The sequence below is a fragment of the Heptranchias perlo genome, chromosome 5, assembly GCF_035084215.1.
Source record: "Heptranchias perlo isolate sHepPer1 chromosome 5, sHepPer1.hap1, whole genome shotgun sequence".
In the NCBI taxonomy this organism is placed as follows: Eukaryota; Metazoa; Chordata; class Chondrichthyes; order Hexanchiformes; family Hexanchidae; genus Heptranchias; species Heptranchias perlo.
The window spans coordinates 69,996,061-70,015,675 of NC_090329.1; the positions used below are offsets into that span (position 1 = coordinate 69,996,061).

General features: G+C 43.6%; 1 protein-coding gene across 3 annotated transcripts; it reads right to left on the reverse strand.

The window, feature by feature from the left end:
- Nucleotides 1-4,715: 4,715 nt before the first annotated feature.
- rnf146 (ring finger protein 146) lies at nt 4,716-19,350 on the reverse strand. 3 transcript variants are annotated; one of them, XM_067984578.1, is made up of 3 exons: nt 19,199-19,350; nt 7,669-7,770; nt 4,716-6,736 (listed from the first exon to the last, which is right to left on the reverse strand). In XM_067984578.1, exon 3 carries the CDS (start codon nt 6,693-6,695, stop codon nt 5,595-5,597), a length of 1,101 nt encoding a protein of 366 aa, XP_067840679.1. In that variant the 5' UTR covers nt 6,696-6,736; nt 7,669-7,770; nt 19,199-19,350; the 3' UTR covers nt 4,716-5,594. The 3 variants fall into 3 exon arrangements, with proteins under 3 accessions (XP_067840679.1, XP_067840676.1, XP_067840677.1); XM_067984575.1 differs by having other exon boundaries at nt 4,716-6,696; nt 19,199-19,349; XM_067984576.1 differs by lacking the exon at nt 19,199-19,350 and adding an exon at nt 18,671-19,071 and having other exon boundaries at nt 4,716-6,696.
- Between the last annotated feature and the right edge of the window lie 265 nt (nt 19,351-19,615).

A 19,615-nucleotide genomic window follows, 5' to 3' on the forward strand; every position in this document is an offset into this window, starting at 1 on the left:
CGCGCCCCCCCCTAATGAGCGCCGGCAGCATGTAGATTAGGGAGATGATAACGCGAATCAGTGTGCAACACTGATTTGAACCAACCGGTGAAATTTTGGAACTTCACACTCCAGCCAATGCCGTCTTAACCGCACACAGCGGAACACAACGTTAAACGGCACGAAGGACCCTTCACCAGCGTTATTTAAAGGGATCATGAAGTACTCACAGTTTGGTTGCTGGATTATTTCTTCTGGCGGCTGGTGCAATTGTACATGTTTTTGGAAGTTTCCTATACTTGGCTACAGTTTCAATATTGTATAGAAAGAGGGATTCCACTCCCTCAATGTGCAGCTCGTGTGCGACCACACACAGCGCGTCATGTAAATCAATGCCCGCTATCCTGGCAGCAGTTATGATTCTTCCATCCAGCGGCAGTCCTCTGTTCTACCTATATCTCAACCAGCATAGCAAGTTAAAGGCTGGCTACTAGGCGTCAAGGGTTATCCCCTCATGAAATGGCTCGTGATTCCGATCAGCAATCCACGCACACGTGGCCAGCAGGCCTACAAAGACAGCTATGCTGCCACAAGGAATGTCATAGAGCACATCATAGGTGTCCTCAAACAACACTTCTGCTGCCTGAACCGCTCTGGAGGAACCCTGCAGTATCAGCTGAGCAGGTATCAAGATTTGTCGTCGTATGTTGCATTCTGTACAACCTGGCCATTATGAGGGAACAGCCCTGGCCACCACCTATCAGGTGAGAACCTGAACAAGATGTAGAGGAGGAAGAGGCGAAGGAAGTGCAACAGGAAGTGGAGGAAGAGGAAGGGAGGCTACAACGTAGACAGGCCCTTTCTACCAGGGCTCTACGTGATCAGATTATTAACGAGTGATACCAGTAACTTCAACTATACCTCCCCATTCACCACCAGTCCCACCCGTTCCTCTCTCATGACCATCAAATTACCCTTATGATTACACACTGGTTCCTACCTCAGCTCATCACAGAAATAAAAACCACCACCAAATGCAAATTCAAGTGCACATTTATAAATTAATACATGAAATTATGCAAAAATGAGAATATTCACCCTTGTGCATTTTCTTAGTGCCTGTCTTTCATATGCCTTTACCTTTCCTAGTGCTCCTATGAGGTGAATCCCCAGTGGCTGGAGGATGGGCGGTGGAAGGCTACTGACCTTCAATTGAGGAGCGTGCAGATGCCTGTGGAGGACGACCTCGAGCAGCTTTGGGCAGAGAGGGCCCGGCTTCAAACTGCACCATCTCAGCCTGGCCTGCAACAGTCTGACCTGACTGGCTGTCAGGCAACAGCAAGAGCACCGGCAGAGGTGGGAGCAGGAATGCTGTCATCCTGAGAAAGGTCAGCAGGTTTGTCTTCCATGGCGCCACTGCCACTGTCCCAGGGCGGCGCCTCAACAATCCTGGTAATCTGTTGGAGAACACTTTTGTGGACTGCCCTGGAAGCTCCTTTCAACAGTGGAGCCCAGAGCCACGATAGCAGCAGTCTGAGCGTCCGAGGCAGCAGTCAGACCTTTGCTGGAAGCGGAGACATTGGTCATCAGATGCTGCATCACGGTGGGTCCCACAGATGTGCTGATGGAGGTGTCCACCTGTTCCATATGGAAAAGGATGGGCTCCAAGCTCTGTGCCGAGTTGGAGCTGGACTCCTCCATGCTCCTCGACATTGTGCGCAGGCTTTCCAGTGCATCAAGCATTCAGTTGTGTATGCCCATCAGCCGCCTTCTGTAGCCTGGCCCATCAAAGTCTTCATCTGAATCCTCTGCAGCAGAACTGGTGGGCAACCTAGCCCACTGGCGATCTGGCACCTGTGGTATACTTTCCCCCCGTCCCTGGCTCCTGCGCACTTGTGCCCAGCGTCACACCACGTGCAGATCTCTCCTCTATCCTAGCCTCTAAAGTACGCGCAGTGTCAGTCTCAGAGCTGGTGGCTGCAAGTGTAAGATCGAGTGACGGGGCCACTTCATCATCACTCTCTTCTTCCTCTGCCTCCTCTGACTGGGAAGATTCCAGTTCTTGCATATCTGAAATGACAAAGGGACACGAGTTAAGTTGTGGTGCGGGGAGAAAGTATTAAATGCGTGCTTACGCCACCTGCAGCACGTGAGACAGAAAAGATTGTGATGAGGGAGAAGTGGGAAGAGAGAATGAGACCCTCACCATCGATCCCTCCAGCACTGCCAGTGGCAACGGCCTCAGCGATGGCCCTTCCAATGATGGCCACCACTGTCTCCTCCATGGGAGTTAAGACGTGCAGACGTGCTTGTCCTCCTCTAGTTCTTTCTTGCTGCCTCCGGTTATGTGCCGCCTTCTCCTGCAAGAAAGAGGGAAGTGTGTCAGTAAGTGGCCTGCAAGATGTTTGGGTGATGTGGCTGTCATGGTTGAATAACTGCCAGTGTGTGTGAATTGTGAGTTGTGGGTGTGAGGCTTGCAACAGTGCTAATGTGTGAAGGTGAGATAAAGCATATGATTTGAATGGTTGAGTACTAATTGAAAGAGATTGTTGGTAGGTGGGTGATGGGGATGTAGTGAATTAGGAACATAGGAACAGGAGTAGGCCATTCAGCCCCTCGTGCCTGCTCCGCCATTTGATAAGATCTTGGCTGATCTGTGATCTAACTCCATATACCTGCCTTTGGCCCATATCCCTTAATACCTTTGGTTGCCAAAAAGCTATCTATCTCAGATTTAAATTTAGCAATTGAACTAGCATCAATTGAACAGTGGATGAGGACTGTGGTGCAGTTGGTAGGATACGCCACTTGAAATTTGAACTCACTCACCTTCACAACTCGTGTTAAATCATTGAACTTTTTCCTGTACTGCATCCATGTTCTTGGAGCTATGCTCCCGGCAATTACCTCGTCCGCTACTTCCTCCCACTGCCTCTTCAGCAAATGTATGAGGGCTTCTTGCCCCCTTGCGGATACAAGATGCCCCTCCTTCTCGTCACCTCTTGTACCAAGGCCTCCAGTGCATCATCAGAGAATCTTGGTGCACGCTCTCTCCCAGGTGCAGCCATTCTTCAAAGTATCACAGCACAGATTCAGTTTTGAAACAACTCCTACCACTTCTTGCAGTCACAATGCACCTCCCCTTTAAGAGGTGCAGGCTGCCTTTAAGAATGTTACATGCTGCCTGCATCGCAATGAATGGGTATGGGTTCATTATGTACCCCGATCCCAGCGCCCGTTTCCTGGGGTTATCCAATTTAATCCCCAGTATCTTTAAAGCTACATCAAGTACCCACAGCACTTTGACACTCCTTTTCTCTTTTGGATGAATAAAATACAGTTAAGGACCAATAGTCAGCAGAAAATAAATTGGTACTGCCAGTATTTACAATTGATTTAAAAAAAAATCTTCATTCCAATCTATGCTGATTCCTGCTTTCCTTTGTATGTTATTCTGTCAAACTGTTAACATGTTATCTGATTTAAATTCTGCATTAAAATTGGTGCTGAGACAATTTTCATAGGTGTACTACTCAGTTTCTTTAAATTATATTGTGGTGTTTGGAAGTGGTTTTGTGCCAATTTCTATTATGGTCTACAAAGTAATTCCAAATTTAGAGCCCATATCACTTCTGGTTTGCTTCGAGTGGGATGGAATGTGCCAGCTGCAGTTCCAATATGCCAGTAGGAACTTCAATCTAATTTTCTCTCAAGAAAATGAATGTGGAGAAAGATTAGGAATTAATTAATTTCCTGCCTTAAATTTTCTCTTTCTCCAGAAGATACTAACTTATGCTGAGGTTTGGCCAAAAGTGCCAGTGCCAGCCCCCCACCCCATGGCTGGACAATGATTCTGTAAGTTTTCAGACTGGAGTCCCTAAAGTCATCAGCATTGTGTCAATCAGCAGATCTTTGATTTTTTTCTGTATTTGTTAGCTTACTAGCACATTATTTCTGTTGTGTAAACTAAAGTTTTCTGCAATTATACTGTCTTTTCAAAGTTATGAAAGGATGTTTTTTTTTTTGGGGGGGGGGGAAAGGGGAGAGATAGAACCCTCACACAGAAGAGTTTTGAAAACACTGATCTATTGAATCACAGGGAGCATTACAAACAAACCCCAATCTTCATCTGGTGCATTTCCCAGTAGGGATCACTATATTGCAATCAGGAATCAGAACCCTGATCGATTTTGCCCTTTCACCTTCCCAATCCAAAGGTTGACACCAATTGGAGTGTCTTTCTGTCATCCTGCCTGAGACTGACTCACTCAGGACAGACCCAGACTCAAACCCTTGAACTTCCTGCCCTGTATGGCTTAGTTCCACACTGAGAAGCACATTTATCAGTTTCGGGAAACTCCATTAAGAAGTGGTTTTGATGGATAAAGAACATCATGCTGTAAGTTTTGGGAATGTTGCACCTTTAAAAAGGAGTACTACAGGTGAGTACTACTGAATGACAGAAAAGTAAATATGGGATCTTGCAACTTTAATACTTAAGATGTCAAATGAAGAACCTAATCCATTGCTCAAATATATGAAGATGCATATTTATCTTGGACTGCAGTATGGGGAAAGTACCATTTTTAAAAAAAAACCTGTTTAGGCTAAACAAAGATCTATTAAGTTTAATATACAAATCTTGTAACAAAAACAATGACTATATAATCAGTTAAACACTTCATAACAAAAACGTGTTGGGAGTCTACGAGAGGTCACAAATTACAAAACAAATCTAGAGCAAAGATCAGTTTTATAGAGACAGAAAAGCTGACGTCAAGCCAAATTACAGCACAGTCTGTCAAACAGAGGTCATACGTTATTCACAGTTGCCAAGCTCAATGTCAGAAGCTTCTTTTTTTTATTAAATTAGTTTGCAATGCAGAAAACTCAGTGAAGATATGGTTAAAAAAAAACTTTTGAAGCTTTATTTTGACCGCTACTATAGTCAGAATAATGTAAATTAGAACTCAACTAATTGTTTCTACTAGTCTAACACTTCACTGAATGTAACCATGTAGGCTATATTACTTGTGCAGCTACTACCAGCCTCAATTACAATGATATTGACAGGGCATTGCAGTAATGTACATTCTCACTAAATTAAAAAAAATAAATGAGGAAAAAAGGAAAACAATGATTCTTAATTTGGTTATACAAAGAAAAAGGCCTATTCAACTCCTTTGTCTGACACAACCAGTTAACTCTACATGAAAATATTTTTTTTTTAAAATCACAAGAGGCATCTTACATATTACCAAGGAGAATGAGGGCCCCCAGCATATGGGTGCTTGCAATGAGATCAGAATTCACATTTTACAACATGCACAGGGGATGAGTCATTTTTGAAATTCAACACTAAAATCTTTTAAAGCACTGAAAATAAATTTAATGTTACCACAATAAATATCGTGCAATTCCTACATTAAAGAAACCTATGAATTGCAAAAAAAGACAGAAAAGGAGGCATTCATGCCAAAATGATGTAAAGCATTTAAAAGTTAGTTCTAGTTTTAATTGAGTGCAATTCTGGCTGAGAAATTCCACATTCCTCAGTTGCCCTTAATCTCTCAAGTGTTAAATTTTGTTCTTTTTAGAAGTGGTGACCATAAGACTTAGACCTCTGTTACAGTGCACTGTCCATCAGGTTGCTGCTCCCTGGCTCTGATGCTGCTGCTTGGCCCTCCTTCTGGAGATGGTTCGCCTCCTGGTATCTCATTTTCCCTCTCACTGTTCGGAGAAATGAGTCTTTGCCTGCTGTGGGTGGTGGTTGTAGACTCCTCAAGCTGGCTGGTGATCTCATCCTCAGTATCAGTGCTTGTGGCAGACTCAGTGCTATCATAAGACATTCTGATTGCACTCTGTGGAGCTGAAACTCTACTTATAGAGGATACATCTTGCTCTTCTCCCTCTCCTCTATGACTCCTGGTCATGCTTTGACCACTTAGCTGCAACTGAGCAAGGGAGTTCACAAGCAACACATTTGCATCAGGTGAAGGAGTTAGTGGACTAACTGGCTGGTCAACTAGGGAAGTTGCTGGCCTAACTGTGGGCCTATTTATAGAAACAGAGGGCTGTATTGAAGCTGATGCAGATCCAGCGCCAGTTGCACTATCTGCTCCATCTGCAGAGTTCTCTCTTTCTGAAGTCAATCCATTGGAGTCGCAGTCTAACCGAAGACCTGCCACTCCCTTCTTAGGAATATCTGCTATGTCTCGTTTCATCTTTCTGCGGCGGCCATGCTCGTTACGTCTGAACTGAATCATGTTTTCCAAGTCTGCAATATACAAATATCCAGCTATGAGCATTTCAATCGTTTTTTTGCCCTTCAAATGAGCGTCTTCTAGCTCTGTACTTGTGCGCTCATCGTACTGCCACCAGCCATTTGTACCTTCATAGTACCAAGCATACTCCCCATTTCCTCGGCTTGCTGCTTTGAGCTCTTCAGGGGACAGCAAAGCTGGCTTGTCTAGAAACTCTTCAGGGATTTCCTGTCGACAAAGTGCACACCGTCTGCTTTGCCAGGATGCTCCTTTCACACACAGAAAACAGAAGATATGTTTGCATGGTAATTTAACAGGATGAACACAAGTCTGAAGGCAGATAGCACATTCTGGTACTGTCAGGGTAGGTGCTGTATTTGAGCAAGACTCATTTAACTTCCTTCCTCCTGGAAGCATGTTTGATGCATGATCAACATCCCCACAGCCAGCCATCCTAAGAAGCAGAACAAAGATTTCGTATCAGAAAGGGGGGCCTAAAAACACAAAAGAAAAAAAAAAGAAAAAAAAAAGAAAAAAAAATTTTGTAGCAGCAACCCAACATTGATATAAAATAAACACAAGGAGGAAAAGATTTCCTTTGACAGCCATGTGTAGTGAAATCGTAAACACATAGCACTCAGAGGAATATCTTGTCCTTTTTTCTTCCAAAAGGCATGATGGTTGTGAAGATATGTTGATTGTGAAGATATGTTGATTTTCTTTGGAAAAAAAAAAGACAGGTGATTTGATTGAAGTTTAAAGGTACAAGGGGAACAGACAGCTGATTCAGACAATTGCTCACTATGGTCAAGGCTGCAAATGCAAGGATATACAAGTTATAAATTAGGATGGTAGAAGTATGAAAGGAAAGTCAGATAGAGATGTTTCCACTGAAAGGATAATTAATTTATTGAAGGCCAATGAAATGTAGGAGATAAATGAGTTCTGGTGGGTGAGGTTCTGGAGAAAAAAGTGATTTTAAGGTATGGTAAGAATGTGGGTAGATGGAACTGATCTGTGAAAAAAGGGACAAGCTTTTAGACCTAATGACCTTTTCCAGTTCCTAAAATTTCTCATGTGGCACTAGAAATCTTATTTGCTGAAAATAGTTCTGTGATTAACAAGATATCAGAGCCATGGGATATGGCTAATTTAATAAATTTTACATACACAGAAGGACCAAGAAATTACCTTTAAGATATTGAATGTGGAAATTCAAGAGGGAGTTGTTTTTTTTTGGCAAAAGAAGCAATTGAGAGTTATGAGAGGCAGAGTATAGTATGATATTTTTTGATGGGGTGCAAGAGTTTTTTTTTCCAATCTTGTAGATTCCTACGTCCAAAACAGGGATAGAAAGTATATTACCCGGAATGTAATTCCAAATCTCATTAAAAATCCTAGTTCAAAAATATTTAAGTATACTAACATAGCTGTGGATCCAGTTACTGATTCTTGCTGCAAATTCCTGAAGTAATCAGTGGTGCCAAGTGTTGCCAAGCTTCCCCAACTTCCTGATTCCAGAGAACCTCTAAATTTGGAAAAAAGAGACAAGTTAAATTAAGAAAACGAGATGTTCCTTCATTTAGGGAATATTTCTAGATATTGTCACAAAAAATGTTTGGATAAGTACTTTTATTATTATAGGAACATAGGAACAGGAGTAGGCCATTCAGCCCCTCGTGCCTGCTCCGCCATTTGATAAGATCATGGCTGATCTAACTCCATATACCTGCCTTTGGCCCATATCCCTTAATACCTTTGGTTGCCAAAAAGCTATCTATCTCAGATTTAAATTTAGCAATTGAACTGGTATCAATTGCCGTTTGCGGAAGAGAGTTCCAAACTTCTACCACCCTTTGTGTGTAGAAATGTTTTCTAATCTCGCTCCTGAAAGGTCTGGCTCTAATTTTTAGACAGTGCCCCCTACTCCTAAAATCCCCAACCAGCGGAAATAGTTTCTCTCTATCCACCCTATCTGTTCCCCTTAATATCTTATAAACTTTGATCAGATCACCCCTTAACCTTCTAAACTCTAGAGAATACAACCACAATTTGTGTAATCTCTCCTCGTAACTTAACCCTGGAAGTCCGGATATCATTCTAGTAAACCTACGCTGCACTCCCTCCAAGGCCAATATGTCCTTCCGAAGGTGCGGTGCCCAGAACTGCTCACAGTACTCCAGGTGCGGTCTAACCAGGGTTTTGTATAGCTGCAGCATAACTTCTGCCCCCTTGTACTCTAGTCCTCTAGATATAAAGGACAGCATTCCATTTGCCTCATTGATTATTTTCTGCACCTGTTCATGACACTTCAATGATCTATGTACCTGAACCCCTAAGTCCCTTTGGACATCCACTGTTTTTAACTTTTTACCATTTAGAAAGTACCCTATATGTCTGGAACAGCTAGCTGCAGGAGGACTGACTGCATAGTCAACACAAAAATTAAAGTGCAAAAGAACATAATAGTAGAGGCCTACTGGAAAAAAGACAAATGGCCATTGTGTTGTGTGTATTTATTAGCTTTATTGCTACCCACACCAAATCTCAATCGCTCATCACCCCTGACCTCTCTAACCTACATTGACTTCCAACATCCAAAAATCTTGCCGAACCTGACAAACAGGCAGCTGCATCCATCGACCCTGTCTAGCGAGTAAGATCAATCAGAGAGATCGGAGATTGAGAGAAACGATACCCCAATGCTTCAAATTTAAAATTCACATTCTTGTGTTTAAGACCATCATAGACTCACCCTTCCCTATCTCTAACTTCCTCTAGCCTTACAACCATTTCTTCCCTCCCTGTAAATTTCTTCATTCCAGCCTCATGTGTTTCCACCTTTGCCCCACCATTGGTAGCTGTGCCTTCTGCCGCTTAGGTCCCATTCTCTGGAATTCCCTCCCTAAACCTCACCACTTTTCTACTTCCCTTTCCTCCTTTAAGAATCACTTTAAAACCCACTCCGACTGAGCTTTTGGTCATACCTCCTAATGTAGGCTTGTCATCAAGATTGAAGCCCATGGAATAAAAGGGGCAGTAGCAGCATGGATACAAAATTGGCTAGGTAACAGGAAACAGAGTAGTGGTGTACGGCTGTTTTTCGGACTGGAGGGAGGTGTACAGTGGTGTTCCCCAGGGGTCGGTACTAGGACCACTGCTTTTCTTGATATACATTAATGACTTGGACTTGGGTGTACAGGGTACAATTTCAAAACTTGCAGATGACACAAAACTTGGAAGTGTAGTGAGAAAGATAGTGATAGATCTCAAGAGGATATAAACAGGCTGGTGGCATGAGCGGACACATGGCAGATGAAATTTAACGCAGAAAAATGCAAAGCGATACATTTCGGTAGGATGAGGAAAGGCAATATATACTAAAGGGGGTACAGGAACGGAGAGATCTGGGTGTATATGTACACAAATCGTTGAAGATGGTAGGGCAGGTTGAGAAAACGATGAAAAAAAGCATACGGGATCCTGGGCTTTATAATTAGAGGCATAGGGTGCTAAAGCAAGGAAGTCATATAAAACACTGGTTCGGCCACAACTGGAGTATTGTGTCCAGTTCTGGGCACTGCACTTCAGGAAAGATGTGAAGGCCTTAGAGAGGGTGCAGAAGGGATTTACTAGAATGATTCCTGGGATGAGGGACTTTAGTTACGTGGATAGACTGGAGAAGCTGGGGTTGCTCTCCTTGGAACAGAGAAGGTTGAGAGGGGATTTGTTAGAGGTATTCAAAATCATGAAGGGTCTATACAGAGTAGATAAAGAGAAACTGTTCCTATTGGCGGAAGAGTGAAGAACCAGAGGTCATGGATTTAAAGTGATTGGCAAAAGAACCGAAGGTGACATGAGGAAAAACCTTTTCACACAGCGAGCAGTTAGGTTCTTGAATGCACTGCCCGAGGGGGTGGTGGAGGCAGATTCAATCATGGCTTTCTAAAGGGAACTGGATAAGTACTTGAAAGGGAAAAAATTGCAGGGCTACGGGGAAAGGGCGGGGGAGTGGGATTAGCTGGATTGCTCTTGCATAGAGCCGACACGGACTCGATCCTTCCATGCTGTAATCTTTCTATGATTCTATGATATCTTCTTTGGCTCAGCATCCATTTTTTCCTCATTCCTCGGAAGCATCTTAGGATATTTTCTATGTTAAAGGCACTGTATAAATGCAAGTTGTTGCCTTGAGTAGGCAAATAAGCAGTGAAACTGAAACGCAATATGGCATTCTCATCTGGAGGGAGACTGAATGCTTTCAGGTCACTGTAACCATTTAAAAAAAACAAGATTTAATTTAATCATTCAACAAGTAACTCTAAGTTAGTGCTGGCTCTGAATCCTTACATTATCTTAATACTTTATGAGGCCTGAGTTACAAGATATAATTCTCCCTTCATATAATTGATACTTTTGGGGACAATACAAATGTTGTACATGAATCCCATAAAAAGTACATAACTAGTGCTCCCACTATACATAAAATCAGCTGTGTTAAATCGAATGCTCATCAATAGCAGACACTCAACTGAATAGCAGACCTTAGGTGCAAAATCTTTGGTTTAGTAATTACAAAATTACCTTTGGTGACCAATTTAATGCTGAAAAACAGCATTACACTAAATTTGGGCGTAAAGCAAAGGTATTTTATACAAATTTTACTGTAATAGAGCATATTGCAAGACCATAAGATAAATATGGATGAGGAAGCCAATTGACCAACTTTACGTCATCCACCCAGAGAGACCCCACAGTCCTCCAACCTCACCCCTGGCGTAACTTCCAACTGTTCCATAAATGATTCCAAGGTCCTATTTTGAAAATCTACCTAGAAACTCATCCAATGGGTTGATCACTGTGTGAAGAAATTTCTGACACCAGTCCTAAATTTGCCTTTTACTAGTTTGAACCTGCATCTCATAGAATCATAGAAAACAGGAGCAAGAGTAGGCCATTTGGCCCTTCGGGCCTGCTCCGCCATTCAAAATGATCATGGCTGATCGTCTAACTCAGTACCCTGTTCCCGCTTTTTCCCCATATCCCTTGAACCCTTTGTTCTACTCTTGCAATTTTAGTTTGAAGCAATTTTCTAGAACTAGTCTCACTGCTATCTTGTATACTTCTATAAGATAATTTCCCAGTCAGCTCCTTTCAAAGCTGAGAAGCCAAAGTTTCTCCAGCCTTTCCTTATAACTCAGTCCTTGGATGCTGGGGATAAGTCTTGAGGCTCTTCTCTGAATTGTCTCCAGCATCTGAAGGTCTTCATACCTCAGTGACTAGAAATGGACAGAGTACTCAAGGTGTAGTCTGCCCAGAGCACAATACAGTTTGAACATGACTTCCTCTGACTTGTAAGCTACTGTTTTGGCAATATAGTGCAGCATTCTATTTATGTATTTTGTATAAAGAACAGCTGTACTCTGTTAGAATTAGTGCCACTTCTCAATACTTTTTATTCATGCTCTCCGTACATTAGCTTCCATAGACTTCCTATGAACCAAAAATTGGCTATGTGCGCAAAATATCCAAGATAGCGGGCCACAGGGTAAACAACAAATCCTTTTATTACTGAAGTATCAGATGTAGTATGTGACAATTTACGATAAAATTAGTAAGCATTTAGAAATAAATAAAAGACAGCTAGCACGGATTTGTTAAAGGCTAGCCATGTTTGAGTTTTAGGAAGAAGTGACTAATTGGATACGGGGAATGCGGAGATGTAGTGCATATGGATTTTCAGAAGATGTTTGATGTGTCTCACCAAAGGTTGGGTAAAAATTCAGGCATATGGTAAGAGAGGAAATGTTGCAGTGTGGGTAGAAAGTTGGTCGACAGACAGAAAATAAAATGAGGGTAAATGGATGTTGCACAGATCGGAGAAGGATTGAAAGTGGTGTGCCCCAGGGGCCAGTGCTGGGTCCACTTTTGTCCTCTGTATTTATAGATGATTTGGACTTCGGCATTGGGAACACATTCTAAAAGTTGCTGAGGACAGAAAAGGAGGTTTGACAAATGGTGAGGAGCACTGAAAAAGAATTCAGGAAGACCAACAGATAAGCGAACTGGGCAGACAGGTGGCAGGTGGCAATTTAATGTTGATAAATGTGGGGTAATACATTTTGGGAGAAAAAACAAGGAATGAGAGTATACACTTAACAGAAAGACAATGAAGGATGTGGATGACCAAGGAGTTCAAGTATAACATTCCCAGAAACTGCAAATGCAGGTAGATAAAGTGATAACAGAAGGCCAATAGCATTTTGGATTTTATAATTAGGTGCATGGAGTAAAGGAGTAATGATGAATTTATACAAAATATTGGTTAGGCCACAATTAGAATAAAGTTAGGTGCCCCATTATAGGAAGGACATCAAAGCCATAAAGAGCACACAGTGTAGATTATGCAGGTTGATATCTAGGGACGGTTATAATTATGAGCAGAGACTTGAGATACTGGGACTATTTCCACTAGTGGAGAGAGGCTAAGAGGAGATTTAATAGAGTTTTTTTTAAATCCTGAAGAGTTTTGATAGAGTAAATAGGGAAAGGCAATTTGCTCTGGTTGGGGAATTGGTGACATTTAAAATTATCACCGAGAGTGACTGCTGGAGCATGAAATAATTTGTCACAGGGAGTGATTGAGGCAGAGGCGATTGCAGCGTTAAGGGGAACACTGGATAAATATTTGTAACAAAGGAAGACACAGGGCTATAGGTAATCTTCAGAGCTGTGGGATCAGTTGCTCTAGCAAAGAGCTGGCACAGGCATGATGGGCTGAATGGTTGGTTGTGAGTTGTAAACTTCTACGGTCCTATGGTTTCTGGGGCTGAAGTTTTCACCGAAATTGCACTAGAACTATTCTTCAACCTGGTGTTCTGCTGCCAAGGATCAGCTCGATTTTGATCAGTGCACCTTTGTTATGTTTTCATGGCAGGCTCCAGGTGCTATTAGCACCTTCTACAGGCAGCCCACCTTCTGGGGTTGGGGGGGGGCGGGGGGGAAAAAAAAGAAAAGAGGGGAAAATCCAATGCTGCAGCAACTGAAAGAGTTAAGGCCGCCATTTTGTGTCTGTAACAATGTAGCTCAATGCAATGTCTGAGGCCGGTACTTCTACAGGTCACAGAGCCCAAAATTCAAAGACTCGTCAGCTGAGGTGGCAATAACACTCTGCATCTGTTTTAACCAGAGATGCCAATTCTGACAACATACACCCAGATGGCTGTTGAAAAACAAAATTAATTTTTGATGATTCAACGACAACTTGCTTTTAACATAGGAAAACATCCCAAAGCACTTCACAGGACTGTAATCAGACAATAAGTGAGGAGATAGACATGCTTGGTCAAAGAGGTAAGTTTTGAGGAGAGAGAGAGAGAGATATGGAGGGATGGAAAGGTTTGAGGAGGGAATTCCAGAGCTTAGGGCCAGGACAGCTGAAGGCACGGCCATCAATTTTGGCAACGGGAGTGGGGAGTGCACAAGTTCAGAGTTCGAGGAGTGCAGAGATCACGAAGGGTTGTAGAGCCAGAGGAGGTTACAGAGATAGGGAGGGGTGAGGCCATGGAGGGATTTGAACATGAGGATGAGAATAAAATTGAAGTAGACTGGAAATCAACGAAGGTCAGCGAGCAGAGGGGTGATGGGTGAGTGAGGTTTGGTCCGAATTAGGATACGAGATGCAGAGTTTTGGAGTTCATGAGGTGTGGAAGATGGGAGGCTGGCCAGGAGAGCATTGGAATAGTTGAGTCTGGAGGCAAAAAAAGCATGGATGAGAAAATAGGCTGGCGCGGTTACAGGCGATGTTACAGAGGTGGAATTAGGTAGTCCGTGTGAAGGAGAGGATATGGAGTCGGAAGCTCCTCAAACCTTTCCATCCCTCCATCTCTCTCTCCTCAAAGCTTACCTCTTTGACCAAGCATGTCTATCTCCTCACTTATTGTCTGATTACAGACCTGTGAAGCGCTTTGGGATGTTTTCCTATGTTAAAAGCAAGTTGTCGTTGTTGAATCATCAAAAATTAGTTTTGTTTTTCAACAGCTAGGGAGTGGGACGGAATCGGTGGTGAGGGAACGGAGTTTGTGGCGGGGACCAAAGACCATGTTTTCTGTCGTCCCATTGTTTAACTGGAGGAAATTGTGGCTCGCCCAGGATTGGATGTTGGATAAGCAGTCTGACAAAAGACTGGGTAGTGGTGGGGTTGAGAGAAGCAGTGGTGAGGTAGAGCTGGGGCGTCATCAGCGTACTTGTGAAACCTGACTGTGTGTTCGGATGATGTTGCCGAGGGGCAGTATGTAAAAATAGGAGAGGGCCATGGATAGATCCTTGAGGGATTCCACAGGTAGTGGAGGGGGGTGGGAGAAAGAAAATAAGCCACTATAAAAAGAGATTCTCTGGCCTACAGCTGAATGGGCAGGAGTGAAATCAGGCGAAGGAAGTCCCATTCAGCTGGACAACGGTGGAGAGGCGATGGAGGACGATGGTGTGGTCAATTGTGTCAAAGGCTGCGGACAGGTCAAAAGGATGAGGAGGGATAGTGTACCATGGTCACAGTCACAGAGGATGTCATTTGTGACTTTGATTAGTGCCGTTTCAGTGCCGTGGATGAGGCGGTCAAGGGTGGGTTTTTGGAAGAGGGGATTGATGATGGCAGATTTGGAAGGAAGGGGAGCAGTACCTGGGGAGTGGGAATTATTTACAATATCGGCTGGCATGGGGCCAGGAAGGGAAGTTGGGTGGTCAGCAGTTTAGTGGGAATAAGTTCAAAAGAGCAGGAGATGGGTCCCATGCACAAGATGAGCGTTCAGGGCTAAGGCAGGGAACCTTGGTCTGGTGGGTAGTGGGAAGGGAGGGATGCAGAAGAAGCTGTACAGATGGTCTCAATCTCAGTGACAAAGAAGTCCATGAGCTCCTCGCACTTGTTGAAGGTGACAGTACAGGGGGCAGTGCAGAGGGCCTTAAGGAGACGGTCGTTGAGAAACAAAGCCGAGGTTATCTTTGCATTCCAGGAAGACCCTGGAGTAGTGAGCAGTTTTGACATAGAGCCGGGTCCTATAGTGCTTGATATGGTCGAGCCAGATCTTGCTACGAATGGCTAAACCAGTTGTGTGCCCTATACGTTCACGTCTGCACCCCTTCGACTTAATGGAGCGAAGATGGGAGCCATACTAGGGGGAGTGACCGGGGTGGGAGAGTAAGGGTTTTGCTGGGGATAGGGGCATCAAAGGCAGAGGCGAGGATGTGATTCAGCAGATCGATAGCTGTAGAAGTATCACATCAAACGGAGTACCAAAGGCTGGACAGTTGGGAGTTTGAAAGTGATGTTGTAAGTGACATTTTGTGGGGGCTGGGGAAATTTTTTCCAGAGGTGGACACAGAAGAAGTGGGGTTGGGAGGGGAAAGGGGGAAGTGACTGTTGAGGGATACAAGGAAGTGACCTGTGGTTCACAAGGCACTGAATGCAGTATATAAGAATTAAAAGAAAACATCCATACTATTCATATGGTAGCAGATTTACTGTGTTTACACCTTATGCAAAATCAGTATGCAGAGTCCATTCAGAAACAATAGCCCTAATATTTTAACACTAGCAAACAAGCCATAGAACACAAATCTCCCTCCTGCCAATTCAGAGAAACCATAATACCAAAAGAGAACTTCATTTGGGAATCTTATCAGCAAATGTAAATCCATTAGATACAACGTTGCAGCCAACCAAAATTATATTTTTATCCTAGTTACAAAGTCTCCTTCTGCTCTGATGTTCTGACCAATGCCAGTCTCAAGGTAATATGCTTCTTCTCTAAAGAACTTCCTTGCAGGATTTAGTAAAGAAAAAGAAAGCCAGTTATTTTGCTTTGATCATTTTGACACATAGCGTGATTACAGGAGGAAGCAAGAAGAATGGAAAAGATTTAGGGTGAGAAAAAAATCCCAGTGTTTATTGGCACTCCATCACGTGCACACAACTCCCCAGAGAGAGTATTCCTGATCTTGGCCATCCTGCATCGAGTAACCAATGAATCAGTTCCCCATTGGGAGTGTGTAATTAACAAGCTATACATTTATATCTCTAATATATTAACTGTCTTGCATCTAGTGCACACTCTTTCATTTGTTACAACTGCATTGTGTCTGGATAATACATAGAAATACTTTTAAACTGAAAATGGCTTTCCATACTTAGCATTAACTACACTGCAGACCTCCCAATGCTAAGTGGCGATGCACCTCCAAACTGCATCGCCAGTCCCATCCGCAGCCAGATATACTGCCAGCAGCTAGAAGGTGTTTTATTAATCCTTTAATCTTTCAAAAAATCATTTAACTTTTAATTTTGATCTTCTAAAAATTAATAAAATTTATTTTTTTCCTTTTTGTTTCTTCATTTGGAGCCCTGCTTTACTTAATTATTTCGGGGCTTGCTTGCTCACGCTCCCTCTGATCGAGCCACTGGCCACTCCCCTGCTCCAACTCAGGCCTATTGCTGCCTTCACCCATTGTTTCCTATACCAGTCACCAGAAAATACAGACCTGAACAGCTCGTTCCTAACAATGCCTCCTATCCAGCAAAAAAATTATAAAGAAGCAGAAGGGGACAGAGGTTTAAGCACAAAAGAGCAAGAGGGATACAAGCAGAGCAAAAGCAAGATAAAGACGCAAACAATAAGAGGAACAAGAGAGACTGATAAGGAAGACATTGTGTTTTCCAACTTACCATGTGCAACTCCCCTGGGAGATCCATAGTATAAAAATTACAAATTTTAAGATTTTAGTACCAATATCAAAAGCAAAAACAAAAACAAACTTATCACAGGATGCTCACTGAGATTATGAAAGTGTATTCAAAGAAGGGAATTATCCTCACTTGGAGCAGTACTAGGAATACAAACATATATATGCATGTTTCATTTTACTCCCAGAAAAACAAAAAGAAACAAAACTGTCCTAATTAACTTTAATAACAAATCTCAAATTTAGACTTTCTGGCCCTGCCCTCCGGTTTTCTGGCTGATCTGGGGCTGACAAGGCCAGGGATACACATGGAGATGTGCTCACCACGTGCTTGCCTATCCTTTTCCATTTTCCAGAGGGCTTCAAGTGCAACTGCTTATGCATGAGCAGGTGCATGAAAGTCACTGCACGAGGGAAACATGGCTTTCACTACTGTTTCCCACCATGTGCCCTGATTGAATGTTGGAACAAAGGGCTGCCTGTTAGGCCACAACGTTCAGTGTTCAAAGATCCACAGAGGGATGAAGGAAATGTTTCTGGCAGCAAGGTCTTGTATATGGTTCTCCAAGCATTGCATGCACAAGGGGAAAAATAATACATTTTTTAAAAAAAGCTTTTTAGATCAGTTGCAAGCACTCCTACACAGCGACAGGCTTCTGTGGCCTAATGCTACTGATTTCCACCCTGGTGGGACTTCCTGATGTCCAAGGAACACAATTCTAGCATGCAAATGACCCTGAGGCTAGAGGTACAGCTGCTTGAGGTACAGCTGCTTGAGGGACATTTTTTTTTGGGGGGGGGGGGGGGAGGGTGGAGGGGATAGGAAAGAGAGGGGGTTTTGTACCACTCCTACTGGAGATGCCCAAGCAAAAAGCCTAGGACTCTAAATTTGGGCCCTAAAGTTCCTTAACCAGGAGTGATATGAACAGGTGGAAATAGGGGTGGATTGCAGTTTATAGTTCAGTATTTTATTTGAGAAGAAGCTATATTTAGTTCCACAAAAGAGGGATTACATGAGCGACTGCTTCTGTACCAATAGCAAACAACTACCCATTAATTTTGAGTTTGATTTAATCTCAAAGCATTTTATGGTTTTCCTTCATAATCCTGGTTTTAGTCTTTAAAGGATTACCACTTTTTAAAAAAAAATCACTTTCTAATAACTGTCCATTGGCTAGCTTTCTTCCAGTTTTTAATCTAGATCGGTGAAGGAAATTAATTGGGGGAAAAGCAAGTAGGATCTAGATTTCAAATTCACCCCAAATCCTTCTTTCAAAGCTTACTGCTTGATTGATTTTGGTGTTTCGGGTTGTAAAAATACAGCAGAGTATTTTTGTGGTAACGCCTGTGAATACCATCAAGCCCAAACCTAGGAGAAGGCCCAAAGTGGGAGTAAATCGGAGATAAATCAAGTAATAGTGGTGGACAGGCAGGCAACGAGCTTCAGTTTTAACAACCTGCAGATTCACTGAACCTCACAGGCCTGAGAGAGCAAGAGCAGGGAGGGTTTAATGGATTCCTATGAAGTTGTTCACAATAAAAAATGAAACCTGTACAATGAAAGCTGTAGAAATCAAAACAGGACAAGTTTAAGCGACCCTCTCTTCCCCCCCCCGCCCCCAAAACACACACACACACACCACCCTCCTCCCCACCACCACCCGAAACAAATCCGTCCTGTTTAATAAACCAACCTGATGAGTACAGGAATATATTCGCAGAGCAGTGACAACACTTTAAATGGGGGCCAAGGCCTCGCAGTTCATAAAGCCGGAACGCATGCTTATTTTGTGTGTGTGTGTGTGTCTAAGTCGAAGATCTGCCAAGAGAATGGTTCCGGCGAGGAATCGCAAACGAAGCGGTCAGCCCTGCTGGAGTGTTGTGCCAATCGGATGTTGACAGTGAAAGGCGTCCACACAATAGAGGCGGAGGGAGGGAGGGTTTGCACCGGGCAGTCTTGCTGTCTGTCTGTCTGGGTCTCTCTCTCTGCCGGCGCGGGCTCCACGCTGCTCCAGAGCGGGTTCGATTGGAATGGAACTCCGCCGCCCCCAACACTCGAATCGCGGCTACAATGAGTATCGAATGCCGCCGCCGCCACCGTCACCACAGCGCCCGGGGCGGGGGGGGGGGGGGGGGGAGGAGGAGGAGGGTTCTTTATGAGCTAAACAATAGAAGAGAAGGTCGGGGGGGGTTCGACCGCTGTATGAAGGTTCGCTACTCACCCACACGCCGCGCTTCTCCGCGGTGACGAGCGGGTCGCTGTCAAACACCCACCGAGTAACAAACACACACACTCGGCATCGGCACTCGACCCTCTCCCTCTCCCTCTCAGCTCAGCCCCGCCACCACTGCGCACCTCGCAGTCGCAACTTCTGCACGTCAGCTCCACGTAGCGTCCTGACGCGAATACACCAGCGTGTCTTCCAGCCAGCCCAGCGAGCAGCTGTTGGGAGGTATGTGAGAAAGGATGACCCCCGTACTTGGCTGGAACGATGTCCCGTTAAATCCATGCAGTGCCCCTGTGTTGGTAGGATTAGTGAACGTGGGTGACTTCTTAAACAGAATATCCAGTTAAAGGCGTTTTTTGAGGGGAAAATTGTGTTTGTTTTTCTCTCTCTGATTGATTGTTGGAAAAAATC